Below are 22,428 nucleotides of genomic sequence, written 5' to 3' on the forward strand. Positions count from 1 at the left end.
GATTAATAAGTTCCTGGCCCTGCCAACTCATGGCATTTTGTGTTGGGTAGGGGGCAGTGGGGCAGGCAGCAGGTGAGAGTTTTCCATGGCAGGAAAAGTCTCAACTGACTGACTGCTGCCCCTGGGGCTGGGGCTGGATGGGGCCCGTGTTGACTCCCACCCTCACATGAGGACACCTACTCACCTGTGGCTGGGCAGTGTCAACAGTTTGGACCACCATTCATTATGTGCCTACCATGAAAACACTTACTTTGGCCATTGTTGGAACTATCCCTCAAAAAAATTCCTCCAGGAAGCAGTTGGGGTGGGGAGGTGGACCACCAAGCAGTGGCTGGCCCTTTCCTAGAGGTGCCTTAGCAAGACCAAAGTCATCTGTCTGGGCTGTGGTGGGGAGTAAGGGGGACCTGAAACTCTAGTCCAGTGGCCACCAAGCCAGATCACTCCAAGCTTCTTTCTGGCCCTGAGCTCAGATTCCTTCCAAAGCCTGGTCTATGAGAACCAGCACAAGGGTTCAGAGACCTGTGACTTTATAGAGATCTGGATCACTTCTGACACTGCCACCTTCCTTCCTCCACCCCCTCATTAACTCAACAGCATTTATTTAACTCCTGCCATTTCTATAGTAAGTGTGGTGTGAAAGGCACAGAAACATGATGTACAGCCTCCCTCCTCCTAAGGGCCCTTAGCATCTAGGTGAGGGTCAGAGGGTACAGTCCAGCCTAACAGCTGTCAATGCAGGTCCCCATCAGAAGGCCACAGTAGTCCAGGGGCTGTGGGGGTGTGAGAAGGGGTGCTGGGCTGCAGAATTCAGATGGAGGACAAGGTACTAGGCTGACTCAAAATTGGGTGGTGTAGGCTCTGCTGAGAGCAGTTAGGGGTTATTGCCTGTTGGGTGAATCGCAGGAAGAGGAATGGGTGAGCCCATTGGGTGAGGCTCAGGATATTAGAGGCTTGGGACCAGGAAGTGTTGAGAGCTTTGGTTGGGACCAGACCAATAAGGCCTTGAATACCAGCCAAGGTGTTCCGACCTTGGCTTGTGGGTACTAGGTAACTTGTGGAGAATTTGGGGCCCAGGAGACACACATGTATTGCCTCTTTCTTCCTTTAGCTGGGGGTCCCAATAAAAGTAATACTAGATTCTCACTAATCATTGAGCAACCAAATGCCCAGCACAGATACAGTTGTGCTCAGCTGTCTATCTGTGAAGAGCACTGGCTCTGGACGGTGTAGCAAGAAGAACCTTCCCCATCTCAGGGAACCGGCACCTGCTTCCCATTGCTGCTGAAGGCCAAAGTTAATTTCTGTTCTGACCATTAAAGCCCTCTTGGGTTGGAAGTCCTCACTGGGGGCCCTAGGCTCCAGGTCGACCTCAAACCTGGCATTTCAGCCGCATCCTTGGCAGAGCCCAGTGTTAGCCCTGAGAAGTTCTTTTGCACATCACTGAATGAAAAAAAGCAGACTGTGGTTCACCCGACACTCTACATGCTTTTGAGCAAGTTTCTTAACCTCTTAGCGCCATCCGTAAAATGAGAACCACACCTGCCTTAAGCATCCCAGTGAAGGTTGGAAATAATTCTTTTAAAAAGCACAGGACCTGTCAGAGTAAGTCCTCCATGCATGGTGGCTATTATGATAGTGATGGGCTCCAGAGTCCCACCTAAGATAACTGATTCCCCCCAACCCCACATACACCTTTTGTTTTCTTGATCAGCCCCAGGAGCCAAGTGTGGGCTGAATTTCAGTTGACTCTTCTTGGGACCAATTTTCCCAGGGCTAGTCTTCTTTCTGAATGAAGGTGCAAATGACTGGGACCAGTAGATTTACCAGCTGCTGTGACCCATGAGTTTTTGATGACATCAGCTATCTGTCCAAGGGAGACTTGGTTTAACCCTTAACTTGGCAGATGTCTTTTGGGAGTTGATGTTGGAATCCCTGCCCTCACAGAACACTGAGAATGCAGTGCTGTAACGTGGGGAACAGCGTCAACACATCCAAGTCTTAGAACTATACACACGATTAAATATAGATTACTTACTTACTTAGAGATATGTAATGATATGTGTTTGCAGGGCACTCTATATTTTACAAAGCATTTTCATACCTGTTCATGTTCGCCACAACCCCGTGAGGGAGGCAGGGCAAAAATAATCAGTCATGTCTGACAGATAAGAAGCCTAGAGTTCATTGCTGCACTGATCGACAGTGACTTGATAATGTGGGTAAATGTAGTAACCACATTGTTTTTTCATGTGAAACCTTCATAAGAGTGTATATCAATCAAACCTTAATAAATAAAAAAAAAAAGAACCCTAGAGTTGAGAAAAGTGAAGTCCTGTATCCCATACCAGTGGTGGACCCAGATGTTGTATCCAGGTCTCCTAATCACCAAAATGTACGCAATGGGGTCAAAGTAAATACAGGGTACAGGAAAGATTCAGTGACCAGATTCTAAATAGACGCAGGCTAATCAAAAAGATGAGCTGAAGTGGGGGCCTTTGTCTCTGGGTCCCCAGGAGAGAAGATCCAGAGAGAGGGGATCAGTGTCTGTCCACTTGCAGGCTATAGGCCTTGTTGGTCACCTACAGCAGTGTTTAAAACTCCGGTTTCTTCCTGGATTTGTGCTGCTCTTCTCAAATGTGAGACACATGACCTCTTGGATCTTCCAGCTTATGCAGCAGGAAGATGGCAGAGGTGGGGAAGAGGTGAAATAGATGTTCAAGTGTTCAGAGTAAATGATGATAGTGTAGGACAGGAAGAAGCTTCTAGTCCACCTGCTGTTGCTGTTGGTATACATGTGTGTTTGCTGGGGCGAAGAGGGGTGTGGGGGAAGGAAATGCCAAGCCAGAGAGATCCCTGTGTAGATGATGTTAAGAACTCCACTCACAGCCCAGATGGGCTAATATTTTCATGGAAAGGAGTGCATCCTCCCACTTAGGGACTGAGCTACATAATCAGTTAAAGCTGGACGTGGGTGACTGGCTTGCAGACACTAGAGTCGTGTTTGCACCTCTGGGTCATAGAATCTGTCTAGGGGGTTGCAGCTAGTCTTTGAAAGAGTGAGCTAGATCAGAAAACATCCAAGAGCCTTACACGTAGGAATGTCAGCATTCATTATGAAACTGGTTTTGGTTATACAGTCAACCCTTGAACAACATGGGTTTGAACCACATGGGTCCCCTTATTCGCAGGGTTTTTTTCAGTAAATATACTGGGAAACTTTTTGAAGATTTGCCGCAACTTGAAAAAATATTTTCTCTAGCTTACTGTATTGTGAGATTACAGTATATAATGCATGTAACATTCAAAAGATGTGCTAATAGACTGTGTTATTGGCGCAGCTTCTGGGTCAACAGTAGGCTATTAATAGTGAAGTGCTGGGGGCATCAAAAGTTGTACATGGCATTTTGACTGGGGGGACTAGCCCCTGCATTGTTTGAGGGTCAGCTTTATACTCATGTGCACCTAAGTATTGGCCTTACAAAGTGTATTTTTCACAATGGTCAGAATCAAAGGAGGTTTGAAGCCTCTGACTCAGAAAGTGTGCAGAGGAGGGGGAGAAGGCTTTCTGCGGGGTAAGCTCAGCCCTCTGCAGAGACAACTGCAGGGGGGCTGATGGTTCTCTCTGACTCTGGGGGCTGTCAGGACAAAGAGATAGTTTGTTTACTCCACGTGGCTCTGGAAGGCGGGATTTGCTTTCAAGATGGCATAGATTTTGGCTGGCCAGGACTTACCCCCAGCAGAGCCATCCGATAGCAGAATCAACTCTCCGAGGAGGGAGAGAGACTCTCTGGTCACTGGAGCATGGTCCCCCGAGGGCTTCCAGCAGTCAGGCTTTGGGGCCGGCCCTCAAAGGCCAGTGGGTTCATGGCTGAGGTCTAGTGTGTCCGGCCCCACGTGAGAGGCAGCTAATTTATCTAAACTGGGGAGCAATTCCAGAGACATGAGTCCACGTATCCTGCCTTTGTGTATCACCCACCACACCCCATTTCTAAAGCTCAGCAGCATATTGTGGCTCAGCTGCCTTCTCCAAGGAGCCTGTGGAGTAAGGACCTCAGCCAAGTGCCAGTGGGGAAGGAAATCTATTATTTGCTTCCTTAAAATATGCTTGGGGGAAAAAGGACTTTCTGATATACTGTCTGACTGCTGTACTTACTGCTGATCATGAAGAGTTTATCCTACCAGGGTGAGGTTCAGTTCAATCACCACACAGGTAAGATGTTAGGGATCCATAGCTGAGAATGGTGGAGTGAAAGAGACAGATTTCCTGAAATGCGTTGAGTGGGACCACATACAGACATTTGTAATTGATGGAAAGAATACTCTCGCCTGTATTATTTTTCCTCAAGACAGCTTTGAAAAGCAGGATTCAGTGTTCTCAGAGGCCCCTCCAAGACCCCCTGCCAGTCAGGAGCTAAGTTCACCGGCAAACATGGATTTTAAGGCAGTCCAGCCCATGGTATTCTGTTGCCCAGAGACTCCACCTTCTCTGCCCATTCCCCATACGCCACTCCCTCCACCCCACCCCGCGTACACACACAGCTGGACAGTTTTCTTGACAAGCACATACAGGGGCTGTTTCCACTCCACCTTTATCTCCTTTCTTGCCAGAGAGGTCCTAGTCCAAAGCCAGACAGGCGTGTGGCCTGACAGCGGCCCCTGAACCAAAGGATTCCAGTAAGCAGACAAAATTCATGCCGCCCCATGGCCCCAAAGAAAGTAAGCCACAGGTCTTTAAAAAAAAAGAAAACAAAACAAAACAATTCTGTCTCCTTTAGAGTCCTTTAAGTCCTAAGGAGTCTTTGATCTGGAGGTGGTTTCCATGGGCAAGTGGGACAGCGTTAGAGGGTAGGAGGCATACCTGTAAATGTGAGTAGGAGCCAGCTGGGGTCCACAGTGCTATCCCACACACACAGAAGATCTGTGCCCTTGAGTGCTTGCAAGGCTGACTGTGGGCTTTTGGAGCCACACAGGCCAGAGGCTAAATCCTGATGCCACCACCACTTGCCACTCTAGGGCCACAGAAAAGTTAGCATTAGCTTCCTTGTGTCTCAGATGGCCTGTGTTTGCAGATTTAAGAGAAGCTGAGGTGGCCTGCATAGAGCTCTTGGCACCTAGGAGGGGCTTAGTAAGCCATGGCTTTAATTATTCACTTCTTGTTTACTCATTTAGGCAACAAATAGGTGAAGAGGTAGAACATTCCTTCTTTCCGAATGACCCCTCTGCTGGGTGAGCTCAGTCTAGTAGGACCGTTACACATGACAAGTAATAACTGCATGTGGCAAACTCGGAATGCATTTGAGGTGAGTGCAGCCTGGAAGAGGGTCTGATTAATGACCTGGCAGAGGAAGGGCGTCGCTGAGAAGGCTGGAGGAGGGCAGGAAGAAGTTCCCCAGAGAAGAGGAAAGTGAGGGCACGCCCTGCATGCAAAAGCAGGAGGTCAGGAGATCAGGGTGTGTTCAGGAACTATACTGCAGTTTAGACCAGAAGAGGAGGTGCCGTCTCTTCTCTGGGGGATTAGCAAAGTTCTCAGGACATGGGATCCAAATCCTTGTATACCTGTGTGCCTCCTAGAAGAAAGGGTATCTAATCCCTGTTTCAAAGAAAGGGGAGCAGTGATGTCATTGATAAAAACCCACGGCACACAATAGGTTCTGCATGAACGGCTGGTGCCGGGTTGAATGGAGAAGACATTCCAGCAAACGGATGTGGAACTGGTTCATTAGGAGCAGGGCCAGAGGAATGAGAGGAGGGAGAAGAATGGGTGTAGGTGAGGCCCACGTTAAGAATAATCCGCAGGGCTCTGGTAGAATGCATAAGAGGCTGGCTCCACCTGACGGTGAGACTGGACGTGCTGTTCTGGCCAACAGGCTCACACCTCCTGGTCCAGGGCTGGAGATGTCCCTCGTTGGTACCCGGATGAGCATGGGAACCACAAACTGAGGGCCGGGGGAGAGGTTTTCTGAAATGACCATTTCACTAACTTTCTCATGACCTCTCTTTGGAGCACTAGGTTCAGCCTTGTTTCCTGGGACCTAAAAATAGCCCTCCTCTTGCTGGAGTTTGGTCAGGCCAGATTGTTTGGAAAGAAGTCTCACCAAACCACTGCCTCCCCAGCCCTGCTTGCTCAGAGATCCATGTCAGCAGTCTTGGTGCCCGATAGCAGTGTTCCCAGGGGTGTCAGCCAGGGTCCTGGCCATCGTCCTCTCTGCCCTGTACATGTGTCAGGATTGTCCCCAAATTCAGCCAACACTGAGGCTCTCTTCTAGCCACTGAGAATATGAAAGAAAATAGGATAGTTTATAGGCTCCTGCATTCAGGGAGGTGAAGCAGACAAATAATTGTGATGTAGTGTGATAAGCACAATATTTAAGATTTAGGGCAAGTCCTATAGAAACTCTGAGGTAGCAATAATTAATTCTGTCAAGTGGTATAGGAGGTGAGCTGGGGAAGGTGACATTTCAGTTAGACCATCCATGCACTCATTTATTCAGAAAATGTTTATGGATTACCCCTCCATATGCGGGAGCTGAGCTAAGCACTTGGGGTGCTTCACAAAGCAAACAAAGATGCCTTGTGGCGCTGACCTCCTACGTGCGCGCGCGCACATGCTAGTGTGTTTGGGGGCAGGGCTGGGGGGAGGCGAGCAGACAATAACAAATACAAATGGGTAAATTGTATAGGATGTTGGGAGGTGGTAAGTGATCCAGGAAAAGGGAATGGAGAGTGTGGAAGTGGCTGCAGTTGCCCTAAGGATGCTAGGGTGGGAATTAAAGAGGGGTGGGCCAGTCATTCCTAGTGGCGGTTCTCTTGCTGCTGGTGGACTCTGGGACCCCTAGTCATGGTCTGTTCCTGGCTACTCTACTGAATGACTGAGACTGCATCCCAGTGCAGCCCCTAGCCCACTGCTCAGAGGTGCCTGAATCTAAACCTCACGGAATCTGCCTGTGCCCCAGCCCGCTTCGCCTGTCCTCTTGCAGTCCATTCAGCATGGGGTCCTGGAGCCCACCAGACTAGAGAGAGCACCATAAGCACAGCAGTTCCTCCCATATACCATACAGTCGGAAGGAAAACACGGCCTCTTGTTTCCAGCCAATCTCCAGTTTAAGGAGCCAAATGTCAGAGGAGTGGATCTCTGGCCATGGTCCTGGGGTGGACCTGTGGCCATCAGTAAGTAGGACGCCCTCTCAGCTGTACCCGGTTACATCAGCTAGAATGAGGCAGGAGTGACAGAGCATTTTGGTTCATGTCTTGTTTGATTTTTTGAAAAGGGTGATCCCTGCTCTCATCTGGGGCTCTGAAGTCACACAGCAGGCAGGACTCCTCACTTTGAGTTCTGTGCCCTCTCGATGGCAGTTCTTGCCCGCATGCTGGCTCCTCAGCTCCCAAAGGGGACATGGCCCGGAGCATGCCGGCCTCCAAGGCTGTAGTTCAGACGCTGCACTGCTGCACTTCGGGTGCATTTTATTACCATGTGGTTGTCTGTGGTCATTGGCAGCTATGACAGGGAAGCAGGTGATCCATGGGAAAATGTTCAACAGGCTGCTTTGAAGAAAATATGAAGAAGTGTAAACAAAGAAAGATCGATCACATTTCCACTATCCAAATTTCCACCATCCGGAGCTTCTGCTAACAATTTGGTATAAATCCTTAGGGACGTTTTCCTTCGTGGCTGCAGGTACATGTGCCCACATGCTAGGCTGAATCATACGAAAGCCCTGCTCTGATGAGTCAAAAATGGCCAAATTTTCATTTGATTCAACCAAATACAAGCATATACACAGCAAATACATATTTTAACAAAATGGGGCTATACCGTAATACAGGTTTGTAAACTGATTGTAGCTTTCACTGTGCCGTTGATCTAGAAACAGTGTATCACAGTGGTCCAGGGCATGCGTCTTGGGGTTCAGATTCTGTCTGCTGCTTATTCACCTGGACAGCTTACCAATTCTTGTGCCAGGGCTTCTGCCTTGTATAGTGGGGACAATCACAGCACCCTCTGTAGTGGGATGTTAGGAGGGCAGAAGAGTTAGTTTGTATGTCAAATGCTTAGAGCAACGCTGGCAGAGCAAGCCATGATTATTACCAGGTTGTTGCTAATTATTGCTAGTCTGTTAGCAATGATTATTGTATTTCCAGATGCCCACTGTTAATAGATGTTTTAGCTCTGTCCATTTTCCACTGTTGAGATGACATCCTGTACACACATTTAAGTGCATCCATTTACAGTGTTAACACTTTAAGAATTTGAGGTTTAAGGTTTTAGCTTTTTTTATTATTATTATTATTGAAATATATTTGACACTTAACATTGCATAAATTTCCAGTTTATAACATGTTCATTTCTTCTCAATTTCTTATATTTATACAATATAATGTGAAGGCCATGTATTGATAAAGGTGTTAGCTTTGAATTCTTTTGATGTATTTTAAGCTGAGCGGTATACGAGGGATGTGAGAAACACACTCACTGGTCCAAATTCAATAAGTGGACATGGAGACAAAGAGAACAGCAGAGCGAGGCTTGCAAGGCTTTAATGACGGTCTTGCAAGATCGGGTGTCTGGTGGGCAGGCACACCTGGGGAATTTGGCGCCAGTAATTTATCTCCTAGTGCGTGAGTCCCTCCCCTGGTTCCTCGTTGGCTGAGTACTACAGAGTTCACATTCTTCCCGGACGTCGCCTAAGCCAGTTATATCTTTCTTTTACATTTGTCTTAATTGTATTGGTAGGTTTAAAAAACTCAAACAGGTATCGCCAGGCCCTTATCAATTCCCCCACCCCCCACTCTCAGCCTGAGCAGCTTTCACCACGTGGCCCTTTGTTAATACCTTACTGTTAAAATGTTTAAACATCCTAGTGGGAATGAATCACATTTAGGTTTTATACTCTTTCCTAACACGGGAAGGCGGCCTGGACTGTTCTGTCTTCACAGCTCTGTAAACTGGTCTCCTGTACTTCCTTTGATCCTCATGGCATTTCCCCTCTCCTCTCTTAAGGAAGGCCTCTCCTTCACCCTAGAGAAATAGAAGTGAGAGTTCCCGGCTGCTCTGCTTTCTGAGGAAGTCATATCTCAGCCCCATAGCTGATGATGAAATCCACTTCCAAAATTAGCAACCACCCCTCTCTTCACTTTAGAAAACTGTTTAGCAAATCCTCCCTACCTTGTTATTACTCCCTGGGTTTGGGGCTGGAAATATCCATCAGGGCTCCTGCCTGCCAGCTGGAACATTCCACAGCCTCTCCCGGGTTGACTAGACCCTGCACTGCTCCACTGTCTTCTCTTTGGCTCTGACGCACGTCTGTGAGGCCTATGTCCTGGTTGTGTGAATAAAAACAGCAGTTCCTGGAACTAGGACTTGACCTTGCCCTGTGTGTTCTCTCTGTGGAAATGAGTCTGAATTACCCTTCCCAGGCCTGGAATTCTGGACATAGCTGAGATTGATGGGCCTGAGTCTGGAGTGAGATCTTGGTTCAAATCCTGGCTGTGCTGCTTACTCTCCAGGTGTTCTAACTGGCCAGGCACCACCACTAGCTGGGTAAGTCACTCACCCAATCTGAGACTCAGTTTCCCCATCTCATCAGTGGAGTTAGCTGCCTCAGTATTAAAACAGAGTTAAGTGAAATAATATGTCCGATTGAGTCTGGGATCTATTACAGGCCACGACAGGTTAATTTAGAGAATGAGAGCCTGAACCACAGAGAGGTGGAGACTGTTCTGTGTTTCAGATAAGGAAATTCAAGATCCAAAAGGAATGAGGAACAGGGGCGGAAAAGGAAGGAAATTGAGAGAAGATTGGAGAGGGAATCTGGACATTTGCCTCGTGCTTCCCTTGATTCCCCCTGACTCCTGTCCCACATGCTCCCGAGCACACACACTAAGTCCCTGGTGCCCACGTCCCCAGGGTGAGCACCTGTCATCCCATCTGGCCTTCCTGAAAGCCGCTTTGAAGAAGAGGAAGGATAGCACAGTGACCATGTGTATCTGAGGAGTGAGTCCATCAAGGCCCAAACCTCTTTAAAGCTGGAAAGGCTGAGAAGAAGAGGAGTTGGTGTGAGGGAAAGTGGGAGGGATGGGGCAGAATGGCCTGGAGGAGAGGAGGCAGAGGGCTGGCCTCGTTTCTTCCTCCAAGTCACAGCAGGATGGGCCTTTCTTGCTGCCCCCAGGCAGGCCCTGTGCCCCCTGGTCCACGCAGCCTGCTGCTTTCCTAGGCAATACTCAGTGGCCCCCTCCCCGCCCTTACTCAGAGTCCCTGACCTTGCTTCCTACTTTTAATGCAAAGAGAAATCCTGAGAAGGCACGCACAACTCTCACCAGCTCATCCGCGGGCCCCTGTGTTCATCCTCTGTGACCTGGTCTGTGACCCCGGCAGAGTGGCCACCTCCTGTTGGCACCAGACCCCCATCCAGCATGTTATAATTCTTCCCTTTTAAAACAAGGAAACCTAGACCCACTGCCTTCCTCTGATGCTCCCAGTGCTTGTCCCCCCAGGAAGCCCCCCCCACCCCCGCTTCTTTCCTGAGCCTCTGGCAGGTTCTGCCCCTTTCCACTCTACCAGACAGTTCTGGCAAAGGTCTTGTCTCTTCAGTCCAGAGTCATCTGTCCTCCAGCTGCTTGACTGTCGCAGCATTTGATACAATCCATCGCCCCCTGTGGAAAGAGGTTTATTCGCGTGGCTTCCAGGATGCCACACTCTCCTGAGTTCTTCCTACCTCATGGGCTGTTCCTTGTGTGTCTACTACTCATTCCCTCCCATCTCTCTCTCTCTTCAGTGTTGGGTGTTCTCAACCTGTTCCCAGACTTCTCATAGGCACTCGTGCCTTGGTAATCTTACCCATTCTTAACTCCCATCTGTGTGCTGATGACTTCCAAATTGATCCAAGTCCAGCCGGCCCATTTATAGCTCCCTTTGGATGTCTGATAAGCATCTCCTATTTAACACATCCAGAAACAAGCTCCTGTTTGCCCTGAGAAGGGAATGTAAATTAATTCAATCATTGTGGAAAGCGAGGTTGCAGAGAAAGGGGAACCCTCCTACACTGCTGGTAGGAATGTAATGCCCCACACCTACTCCTCCCATGGTTCTCTCCACCCTGTTAATGGCAACTGGGCCCTTCTTGTTGCTCTGGCAAATGATTGTGATGCCATCCTTGATTCCTTCCTCAGAACACACAGACAAAACATCAGCAATTCTATCTTCTTGGCCTTTAAAATATACCCCAACTCACTGATACAAGAACAGACCCATAGATCCAGTGGAACAGAATAGATAACCCAGATATAAACCCAAGCATATATGGTCAATTAATATATGATAAAGGAGCCATGGACATACAATGGGGAAATGACAGCCTCTTCAACAACTACTATTGGCAAAACTAGACAGCTACATGCAAGAGAATGAAACTGGATTACTGTCTAACTCCATACACAAAAGTAAACTTGAAATGAATCAAAAACCTGAATGTAAGTCATTAAACCATAAAACTCTTGGAAGAAAACATAGGCAAAAATCTCTTGAATATAAACATGAGCAACTTTTTCCTGAATGCATCTCCTCAGACAAGGGAAACAAAAGCAAAAATGAACAAATGGGACTACACCAAGCTTAAAAAGCTTCTGTACAGCAAAGGACACCATCAGTAGAACAAAATGGCATCCTACAGTATGGGAGAATATATTTATAAATGACATATCCAACAAGGGGTTAACATCCAAATTATATAAAGAACTCAACATGCCTCAACAACCCAAAAAACAAATAACCATATTAAAAAATGGGCAGAGGATGTGTACACATAATTCTCCAAAGAAGAAATCCAGATGGCCAACAGGCCCATGAAAAGATGCTCCATATCACTCATTATCAGAGAAATGAAAATGAAAACCACAATGAGTTATAACCTCACACCAGTTAGGATGGCCACCATAGAAAAGAACAGCAACAACAAATGCTGGCGAGGATGTGGAGAAAGGGGAACCCTCCTACACTGCTTGTGGGAATGTAAATTAATTCAATCATTGTGGAAAGCAATATAGAGGTTCCTCAAAAAACTAAAAATAGAAATACCATTTGACCTAGAAATTCCACTCCTAGGAATTTACCATAAGAATACAGGATCCCAGATTCAAAGACAGATGCACCCTATATTTATCACAGCACTATTTACAATAGCCAAGAAATGGAAGCAACCTAAGTGTCCATCAGTAGATCTATTGATAAAGAAGATGTGGTACATATACACAATGGAATATTATTCAGCCATAAGAAGAAAACAAATCCTACCATTTGCAACAACATGGATGGAGCTAGAGGGTATTTTGCTTAGTGAAATAAGCCAGGCAGAAAAAGACCAGTACCAAATGATTTCACTCATCTGTGGAGTATAACAACAAAGCAAAAACTGAAGGCAGAAAACAGCAGCAGACTCTCAGAGCCCAAGAATGGACTAACAGTTACCAAAGGGAAAGGGACTGGGGAGGGTAGGTCAGAAGGGAAGGGTAAGGGGATTAAGGGGCATTATGATTAGCAAACACATAATGTAGGGGGGCCCAGGGAAGGCAGTATAGCACAGAGAAGACAAGTAGTGACTCTGTAGCATCTTACTACGCTGATGGACAGTGACTGCAATGGGGTGTGGGAGGGACTTGATAATATGGGTGAATGTAGTAACCACACTGTTTTTCATGTGAAACCTTCATATGAGGGTATATCAATGATACCTTAATAAAATAAATAAGTAAATAAACCAAAATGTACCCCAACTCTGTCCGCATCCTAGCACCTACACCACCACCAGCCTGGTCTGGGCCACCATCATCTATGACCTGAATTATTGCAACCACTTCTTCATTGTTCTCCCTGCCTCCATGCATGTCCCTGCAGCCTCTTCCCAGCACAGCAGCCAGAGGGATCCTCTAAAATAACAAGTCTGGTCATGTCACCCCTAAGCTCAGAGCCTCCCAGTGGCTCCTGTCTGGCTCAGAGCAAAGACTGGTCCTTTCAGTTCCCATGAGTCCCCTTGTGATTCGGCCGCTCCCACCTCTGACCTCTCAGCTCCAGCTGCACTTAAGCCCAGTTATTCCGTGTACCTGCCAGGTGGGCTCTGCCTGGCACTTCTTCCCCTAGGTGTCTGCCAAGCTTGCTTCCTCATCACTTTCAAATGTGTCTCTCTCTCACCTTCCCTGATGACTGTGTGAGGTGGTGATACCAGCTTAGTGTACCCAGGCCCATCCTTAGCCTTAAAGCACCTATCTCCATCTCATGCACATCTGTTTTAGTCATTTGTTCACTGTCTCTCCCTCCTGCAAGAATTTAAGGTCCGTGGGGCCAGAGACATGTTTTGGTTCACAGCTATATTCCTAGAGTAGTGCCTGCACAATAGGCCTTCAAGAAATAGGTGTTGAGTGGATAACTGAAGGTGAAAACAGTTGGGAGCAGTTGTCCCTGAGTTTAGGGAAGACCAGAAGAGAGATGAGTGGCCCCTAAGAATCCGTCTTCCACAATCAGGCAAAATATAGAAATAGGTGACAGAGCAGGGTGGTTATCTTTTGGAAGAAAATAGGTGACCATCTGTACTGGGCCAGTTCTATAGTTAGCTAGACTTCATGGGAAGAGAGCTATTTTTCTGAGCTTTATGTAATATGTGGTTTTGTGTAAATCACACTTCTGTAAAGGGGATCCTATTTTAAATACCCTAGCAGAGATTGCTATTTAAAGGGAGCTAATGCCAGTTTCTTTGGTAAAATGAAAAATCTCCAAATTTGTCCTTAGTGTCAATTCATATTTCACCCTACAAAATTTACGTTAATTTAAATCGGGACTTGTCTAAGCTGAGGCGAGCTCCTTCTCATTTTCCCTGTCTTTATTGTTTGCCTTCTCTTTCTCCTCGTTTATCTCCTCTTCATTCTGCTTTGCCTTGAGCTGAGTGTTTTTCCTTTAGGCTCAGGTATACAGTGTTCTTCTGTAATATGACCAGAATCAGAGAATGTGATGGGCAGTCACTGCTTCCCAGAGCAAATGAGTCCACTCAGTGCAGTAAAGGAACCAACTAGGGGTGCGTGCTGCCTAGTGGGAATACAGGGCTAAGTTCCCAGGTGATATTCACATATACCATGTTTGGGAACCACTGGCCAAAGATTCAACCGTGTACTGCTTACACTCTGCAGAACTGACTGGAGGCTCAGCGAGCATCCCTTTTGAGGCTTTACAGGACTGGCTGATTTGCGGCTGGAGTTGAGGTCTCAGGAATATCCCCCTCAGCATATCACCCACCCTGGTGATATCTTAGTGGAGAGTAAGGTCCTGTGGCCTCTGCCTGATGGAGTTCTGTCCAGGTGTTCTCGGAGCATCTGCCTGCGTGAACTTGGGCTTCCCAGACCCAGCACCCAGTCTGTTCCCCTTCAAACTGGAACAGGCCCTCCCGGAGAGCACAGCTGTGCACTAACAGTTGCATTGAAGGTGTGTAAGCATAAGACCAGAATCTGCTTCTGTGAAAATAGTAGAAGGTTGACCTGTTTAAAACTTGTTCAGTCCATGACGAGAATTAGGCTTGAGATGGATTAATGATTGTGCATTGAGCATTGACCCCCCTATACAGAATTTTATTGTTGTTAACAACCATTTGATCAATAAATATGAGAGATGCCCTCTCAAAAAAATAATATAAAAATAAAATAAAATAAATAAATTCCAATAGGTAAAAATAAATTTTAAAAAATAAAATGCTAATGTATAAAAAATTTCCAAAATTTAAAAATCACTCTATATTTAGCACATGTGATTCAGTATACCTTTAATAATTATGTAAAATAAGCTCTTAGAAAATTCTGATGTTTGTAGGACTGTGGTAACCAAGTGTAAGGACTTAGGTAAATTAATGATTGAAAGAAGCCATAAAATAAATATTAACTATATATTACACATGTTGTAAGTAAACTCTAAGCTCTATGCAGAGAGAGATCTCTGCATGGAATATACAGCTAACAGTGTACCTCCAGTGACCAACCAGCAAAGTGTCTTGACTAAAACTGCATGCCATAATTATGTGTTGAATTAAGAAATGAATAAAGATATAAATGAATGAATAAATGAATCTTTCTTAAAATAAATCACCAAAATCTCAAAAAAAAAAAAAAACTTGTTCAGTCTTAGGACAGTCGCAGGGGGGCCATCAGGTGAGAAATTGGGGATCAACAGTGGTGAGGCTTAGAACCTCACCCCCCCTGTTTTGAGAGAAATCTGCATCCGTGGATGTTTTAAGGCCCTTGTCTAGCTTGGATTAACACATAGTCTACAGGCACACACCTGATCATCTACAATTGCTCTCTTACAACACTAAACTATGTTTTCTACCTTTATCTTGCATCTACCTACCACTTCAGCATTTTATTAAAAATAAAAATAATAATAAAGGGAGAAATGTGGGATCCACATATACATCAAGTATAAAAATCAAACGAATATTCATATCTGACCTGATTGTTTATCATTCATAATGCGTGATCAAAACCGAAAGTTTCTGTGATGACTGCCCTTGTACTGTTCACCATGTAAGAACTTATTCACTATGTAAGAATTCGTTCACCATGTAAGAACTTGTTTGTTATGCCTCAGAAGATTGGAGACTGACGAGAATTAGGCTTGAGATGGATTAATGATTGTGCATTGAGCATTGACCCCCCCTTACAGAATTTTATTGTTGTTAACAACCATTTGATCAATAAATATGAGAGATGCCCTCTCAAAAAAAAAAAAAAACTTGTTCAGTCTTGAGTCAGGTGGCAGGCACTCTTGATTTTCTGGAAAACTGTCTCCTTTTGGTTTTCACTAGGTCAAAAAGATGATATCCTCTGCAGGTAGGGTAAGTTGGACTTTCTAGAAGATGAGAGAAATCTGTCTTTCCGATAACAATTGTGTTGATGTCAGGGAAGAGGTTTACTAAACAAGGTTGGCTTTGGCTGAGAGTTCAGTTGTAGCCATTTAAATAATAGGATGTAGAATGTGTGCCTGGCTCACAATGGCAAGTGCCAGCCCGCCATGTGGCATGACCTCTCCAAGGCCACTTGTGTATCTGGAAGGTATGCTGGCTTATTTTTCTGTAAAGGGATGGGCTTCTTTTCATTAGATCCCGTGTCTAAGTATCTAGCCCTCTTGCCCTACATTCCAGCCTCCCTCACCAGGTTCTCTCAGCATCAGTAAGACAGTGCATATGAAAATTCTTGGCTAATTGTGAAGGAAGAAGCGATAATCACAACTACTGTTGTCATTAGTCGAGCAAACCTGGTATTTCTTCATTTGAACCACGCAGGTAAATCGGGACTGCTTCATGTTATGGAACGATTTGCTAGGGTCAAGTAAGATACCTTCACATGCCACCACCACCCTGTGTAAACCAGGGTCCTGTTTATTTATACACCACATTCATGAGTATTGGATCACAGATGTGTGGAGACCCCCATCTGCAGCGAGAAACGAAGCTGAGGTGCCAAGGGGCACCTGTCAAGCCACGTTGTAGGGCTTGGAATCCACAGAGTAAGGATTCACTCTAGATTTCTCAGTGGGGAGACCTCATGAGGAAAGTTGTTCTCACTGCTGTTTGGGGTCCTTGGTGCTGGAGAAAGGCTGAGGGCCAGTCCCACAGTAAAAAGGGTGAGGTGGGTGTCCACTGTTGGGCTATTTGGGAGGGAGGCACGGCAGGCCTTGGCATTGTCTGGCTGTGGCAAGTGCTTCCTGACTCATTCATCAGATGAGACAGATGGGGCCACTCTTAGGAACAGCGTTCTGAAAGAGGCAGAGCCAGAGAATGGGTGGTTCCTGTGCTCAGGGACCACGTCCCCATCATGTCTTGAGATGGGGAAAAGTCGCTCTCTGTTACTGAAATAGAAGAGACAGCCCCCCTCACAGTTAGATCGAGGGCACTGAAGAGTGGTGGAGGGGGAGGAGGGTGGCGATGCTGGCAGCTCAGAGGAAGACATAGCACAGGGCTTCAGCTCTGCAGACCAGCTGTCTATCCGGAAGGCAAGGGGCGGTGTGGAAGGCACTCCAGCCCGGCCAGTGAGTGTGGAATGACCAGAGTATGGCTGATGGGCCTGCCCAAGGCAACCTTTCTAGGCCAAGAGACTTGCCCATAAAGTGGCCCTGATGGGTTCTGTGGTGCAGCACCTGTGAGCGTGGTTACAGTTCTCACTGCTCAGGAAGCAGAACTGAGGCTTCCTCTGTAATGAGAGAAGCAGGAGGGTAAAGGGGGGGCATTTCCAGAGCTCTGGCTCCCCACAGGTGGGGAGAGGGGAAATGGGCTGGCTAATACTTATCCACGAGACCCAGTGTCTATAAGTATCTAACTCGGGCCCTGCGTTTCAGAGCCTTTGGGCCTTAGTGGGGAGACCTCATGAGGAAAGTTGTTCTCACTGCTGTTTGGGGTCCTTGGTGCTGGAGAAAGGCTGAGGGCCAGTCCCACAGTAAAAAGGGTGAGGTGGGTGTCCACTGTTGGGCTGTTTGGGAGGGAGGCACAGCAGGCTTTGGCGTTGTCTGGCTATGGCAAGTGCTTCCTGACTCATTCAACCCCTGAGGGTTGTCACAGAAGTTTCCATGAGGAAAGAGGTGGCTGGTGTGCAGAGAAAAAGGAGTGGCCCACGGGAGAAACTGACTGTTGAAGTCCGGGACAGCAGGACAGGTAGTAGGGTGATCTTCACAGAAGGCTGTACTTACAGAAGGTCATGGGGTGACCCGGCGGCTGAAGGGGGCTGTTAGGCAGTAGTAATTGTCAGTGAGGGCAGGAATGCCGGGGTTGCGGAGATACAAGAGGCCTGAGCTTGCTAGCTTCTCCAGTCAGGAGGGGTGCGATGGGCCCCCTGTCTGTAATCAGTCACCCCTGTGCTGAGTGGTCTAATTGGGAGCCTGCAGTGTAAGTTCTGGGAGCTCCGGGGATGCAGGGCTGGGGCAGAGAATGTGAGGACCAGGGATGCATGACAGCCAGGGGATGGGGTTGTCCCCAAGGACCCCTCAGAGGTTTGAGGGTGTGAGGGGCGCCCCAGAGGGAGAGGGAGGGAGGCTGCTGCTGGGAGCAGAGTGGAGGGAGAAGAGCCTTGGGGCCGATGGGAGACCCGTCTGGGAGAGAGGGAGGCAGAGCGCTTCTGTTAGGGATTCACAAGTGTCCTGGATGGTGTTCAGAAGGAAAGATAGGCATTTGTCTCTGGCATGAGAGATGGTCTTCGCAGCCCCTCCACACCTAACCTGGAAAGATCACGTGCCTGTTTGTATGCTTCATCTGACTCCATCTGGGGAAAGAGAACCAGCGTTGAGCTGTGGATCTGAATGGGGACACCAGTGGGGAGCCCAGAGGCAGGAGAGAGATGAGGAGCTGTTCATGAGTGCCCTGAGAGCCACACCTCTGGGCCCTGGGAGTGTGAGGGGGCCTCTGTCTGTCAAGACTTCCCACTTCTCCCCTCTCCATGCAGGCATTTGCCTCCATTACTCACCTGAGTGGCTCCTGTGCAGGCCACTGGTAATGCCCTTGGCAGACACAGTCCTCAGTCCTCGCTGGCCCTGCCCCTTCAGCAATGTTTGACACAGTTGCCAGCGCCCTTCACACTAAAGCACTTCCCTGAGTTAGGCAGCCCTATTCCCTCCATCCCCCGCCTGCCTCGCTGCTGCCTTTTCTCTGTGTCCTTCCCTGGGTCTCCTGTTCCTCCCAGGATTGTGGGATCAGAGGGCAGCAGGGGCCTTAAAAACCATTGGTGTGAACACTCCTCAGGTGGCCAAACACCTCCAGCCCTGGCTAAGCCTCTGTGCCCACCTTCCAAAGCCTCCTTGTCCACCTCACACCAAACCTGGTTTCCTGATTTTTAAAGCCAAGTTTATTTAAATATAATTCATATACACCAAGAATTCACCATTGTGAGTGTACAGTTCTGTGAGCTTTAACAGGCACCTCAAGTTAGGAGACAACAGGACCACGGTTTAGAGGTGGTCCATCGCCTCCCCCAAGTCCCCCTGTGCCCTTTGTAGCCACCCCTCCCCTCACCATCGATCAGTTTTTTATCCCTATAGTTCTGACTTCTCCAGAATGTCATAAATGGGATCATGTCATACGTGGCCCTTTGAGTCCAGCTTCTTTCACTTGACATAATACTTGTTAAGATTCACGCACATTGCGCGAATCAGTCATGTGTTTCCTTTTATTACTGAGTAGCTTTCTGTGGTGTGGCTGTACTGCCACTGGTTCCTTTGTCTCCAAGTTGAAGGACATTGCCATTTCCAGTCCGGGGAGACAGTGATATGGAGCCTGGCTGCTTTGTGATGCTCGGTCTAGCCCTGAGGACCTTCCATTGTCCAGGTGTTGGGAATTGAGGTATTTGAAGACCCCTGGGCCCCTTCCTCCCCATTGCTCCTTCCCACCACCCCTTTTCCTCAGTTCACCATCCTAGTTGGTCTTCTTTGCACACACCCACTTTATCTCTACTCGTTTTAGAACAGGGCGCCCAGAGCTGAATGTGTTATCCAGTGTCCAGCGGAATCTGGCACACGGTAGGGTGAGGCAGTACTCCAGGTGTAGTTGAAGCTGTAACATCAAAGATTGGCTCTTGTTCTGGATCATATAATTCTGTTGATGTAGCTCAAAATGAAATTAGCTTCTTAAATTTTTTATTTTCTTACAGTGGCCACATCATACTGTTAACTCAACAAACATATTGGGAACTTGCTGGGAATAAGCTCAGCCATTTGACCTTGTCTCCTGTCCGAGCACATGTAGTCGGGTTTTGGGCTCAGGTGTACAGTGTCCCACTGGTTAGCCCCAGGGTCATGCTCAACCACTGCTACCCAGACGCATTTGCTATTGCTGCAGACATCAGTTGGATCAATGGCTGTGTCTTCTATACCCTCACAGTAAAGACAGGGGGGAGGATGCAGTCCTGGGCACCAGCATGCCCCCCCCCCTAAGGTGCTGGTAGCCAGTAGTCAGCACCTGTCAGCAAGGACATCACCTACATGCACCTCCCTGTTTCGCCCAGGGATTGGCAAGCTTTTCCTACAAAGGGTCAGAGAGGAGAGTAAGTGTTTTTGGACTTAAGATGGCCAGATGCTTTTGCTTCCTCTTCCCTCTAAAGATGTCAGAACCACTCTTAGCTCACAGGCCATACACAGAGGCTGCAGGCCAGACTTGGCTGGCTGACAGTGGTTTGTAACCCCTGGTAGCCACTGGTTTCTCATCCTCGTCTAGGAGCTTCATTAATTGCCTTGGTGACAGAAATTCAGACACACCCCAGGTCTACTTGGTTTTCCTGAATCGTTGGCCTGGACTGTAACAGAGAAACAAGGTCAGGCTCCCACAACTTGCTCCTCCTCTGGCAAATCATGGTTATCCTCACCTATGTCTGGCCTTTGGGTAGCACTCCCCTCCCCGTGATGCCCGACGATCCCTGAGACAGTTGACACGTCACCTTTGCTCACTCTCCTAGTCCCTCGTATATCACCCATCCAAGGCAGGAGCCTAAAGCTCTCTCAGCACCAGGGGGGCTCCCTGACAGTCTCCTAACTCACCTTGGCATTTCTCTCTTGAGGTTCTTCATGCCTTGTTCAGTTCAAAGATCATTCCGGACAGAAAAGACAGAGACAAGATAGGAGTTTATCATCAACATCGCACCATTGACTGAAAGCAGCATGCCCATCCCCTCTTGTTCTTTTTGCTTTTCATGTAATACTCAGCCCTTTTGGGAGTCCTGCACATTTTCTGGAAGCCTCGTCTCATTTTGGCCCTGGCTTCCTGATACTACTCATTGGTCTGGGCCACTCATAAACATAGGCATAAGCAACTTGTGCACCCACACCGGTTCCTTTGTCCACGAAGTACTTTTGAAATTGCATAGTCAGAGAAGAAGGAGGGCAAGAACAGGAAGAGGAAGGAGGAGGGTCTTTATCTCCCTGTAAACAGCAAACTCTCTGATGACAAGCTCCACTCTCTGTCAACAGTGTCCTGTCAGCTCCAAGTACAGCGGCCTGCCCCTGGGCAGCTGACCCTGACTGCCCATCACGGTCTGGGAAAGGCCCCTGGAGTTGTGTGGAGCAGTCTTAAAGCCTGCGTGGTGGCCCTGCTTTAAATTACAGCATAATGTTTTATAGTTCATCCACATTGTAGTACGTATCAGTTCCTCACTCCTCTTTCTTTGTGAGTGCATGCTTTTGTTGTGGTGAAATATACATTCCACAAAATGTACCATTTTAACCATGTTTAAGGGCACAGGTCTGGGCATGAAGTATATTCACATTCTTGTGTGACCATCACCACCATCCATCTCCAGAACTTTGTTACCTTCCCAAACTGAAACTCTGTCCCCATTCCCCACTCTTCCCTACCTCTGGCACCCACCTACCTCTGTCTCTCTAAATTTGACTATTCTAGGGACCTCATGTCACTGGAATCATGCAGTATCTGTCCTTTTATAACTGGCTAATTTCATTTAGCCCAATATCCGCAGGGTTCATCCATGTTGTAGCAGGTGTCAGAATGTCCTTCCTTTTCAGGCTGAATCATATCCCATTTTTGTGGACAGACCATGTCTTGTTTATCCATCCCTCTGTGGATGGAGACTTGGGATGCTTCCACCAGTGTTTTCCACTTTGAACACTCTTGTTTCTTCCGCCATTCCAGATGCTTCACCACCCTGGCCACCCCCGCCATCCAGGTGCTTGCACATCCCCCCATCTCAGGAGTGACTGCCATTCTTGAATCTTCTCAACTTTCTCCACCTTCCCTTCCAGATTGTCAGACTGCAGAAAGGCACCTTTCTTTTTGCTAAACCCTTTGAAATCTGGGTGACCCAGACAGTGGAGTCACTCACCACCTATCCAGAAGCCACAGGGTGGTTGGGGGCTTTAGAGTGGGGGGAGAGGGAGAGGTGTGATCCTCATGTCTAGTCCCCAGCTTATGAAGCAGAAAGACGAACAGAATACCAAGAAGACGGTCTTAGTCTCTTGAGCTGCCATAAGAAAATACTGTAGACTGGGCAGCCTAAACAACAGGAATTTATTTCTCACAGTCGTAGAGGCTGAAAGTCCAAGATCAAGGTGCTGGCTGATCCCCAGGGAGGACTCTCTCTGTAACTTGTAGATGGCAGCCTTCTCGTTGTGTCCTCACATGGGGGAGAGAATGTGTGAGCACACTCTGGTGTCTCTTTTTGTAAGGACACTAATCCCATCATGAGGGCCTCACCCTCATAACCTCATCTAGTCCAGATTATCTCCCAAAGGCCCCACCTCCAGATACCATCAACACTGGGGATTGGGCTTCAACATATGAATTTGGGGGCACACAGTTCAGTCCATAGCAAATACTTTCTATAAAACATGTAAATGAGTCACAATATTTAGCTATACAGAGTCTAGCTAAGTAATAATGGATTGTAAGAAAGCATAACGGGATGTCATTA

General features: G+C 47.5%; 1 protein-coding gene across 7 annotated transcripts in view; it reads left to right on the plus strand.

The window, feature by feature from the left end:
• HIP1 (huntingtin interacting protein 1) overlaps window positions 1-22,428 on the plus strand; it is a 164,603-nt gene that overhangs the window by 76,544 nt on the left and 65,631 nt on the right. The window contains exon 1 of one of the 7 annotated variants that reach the window (XM_073215183.1): window positions 4,213-5,300. The exons of the other annotated variants lie outside the window; for them this stretch is intronic. Coding sequence (XP_073071284.1) covers window positions 5,211-5,300 — 90 coding nt within the window. The 5' untranslated portion in view covers window positions 4,213-5,210. Of the gene's footprint in view, window positions 1-4,212; window positions 5,301-22,428 lie in introns of those variants that run through there. 7 annotated transcript variants of the gene reach the window in all.

The sequence above is a fragment of the Manis javanica genome, chromosome 10 (assembly GCF_040802235.1).
Source record: "Manis javanica isolate MJ-LG chromosome 10, MJ_LKY, whole genome shotgun sequence".
Classification (NCBI taxonomy): Eukaryota; Metazoa; Chordata; class Mammalia; order Pholidota; family Manidae; genus Manis; species Manis javanica.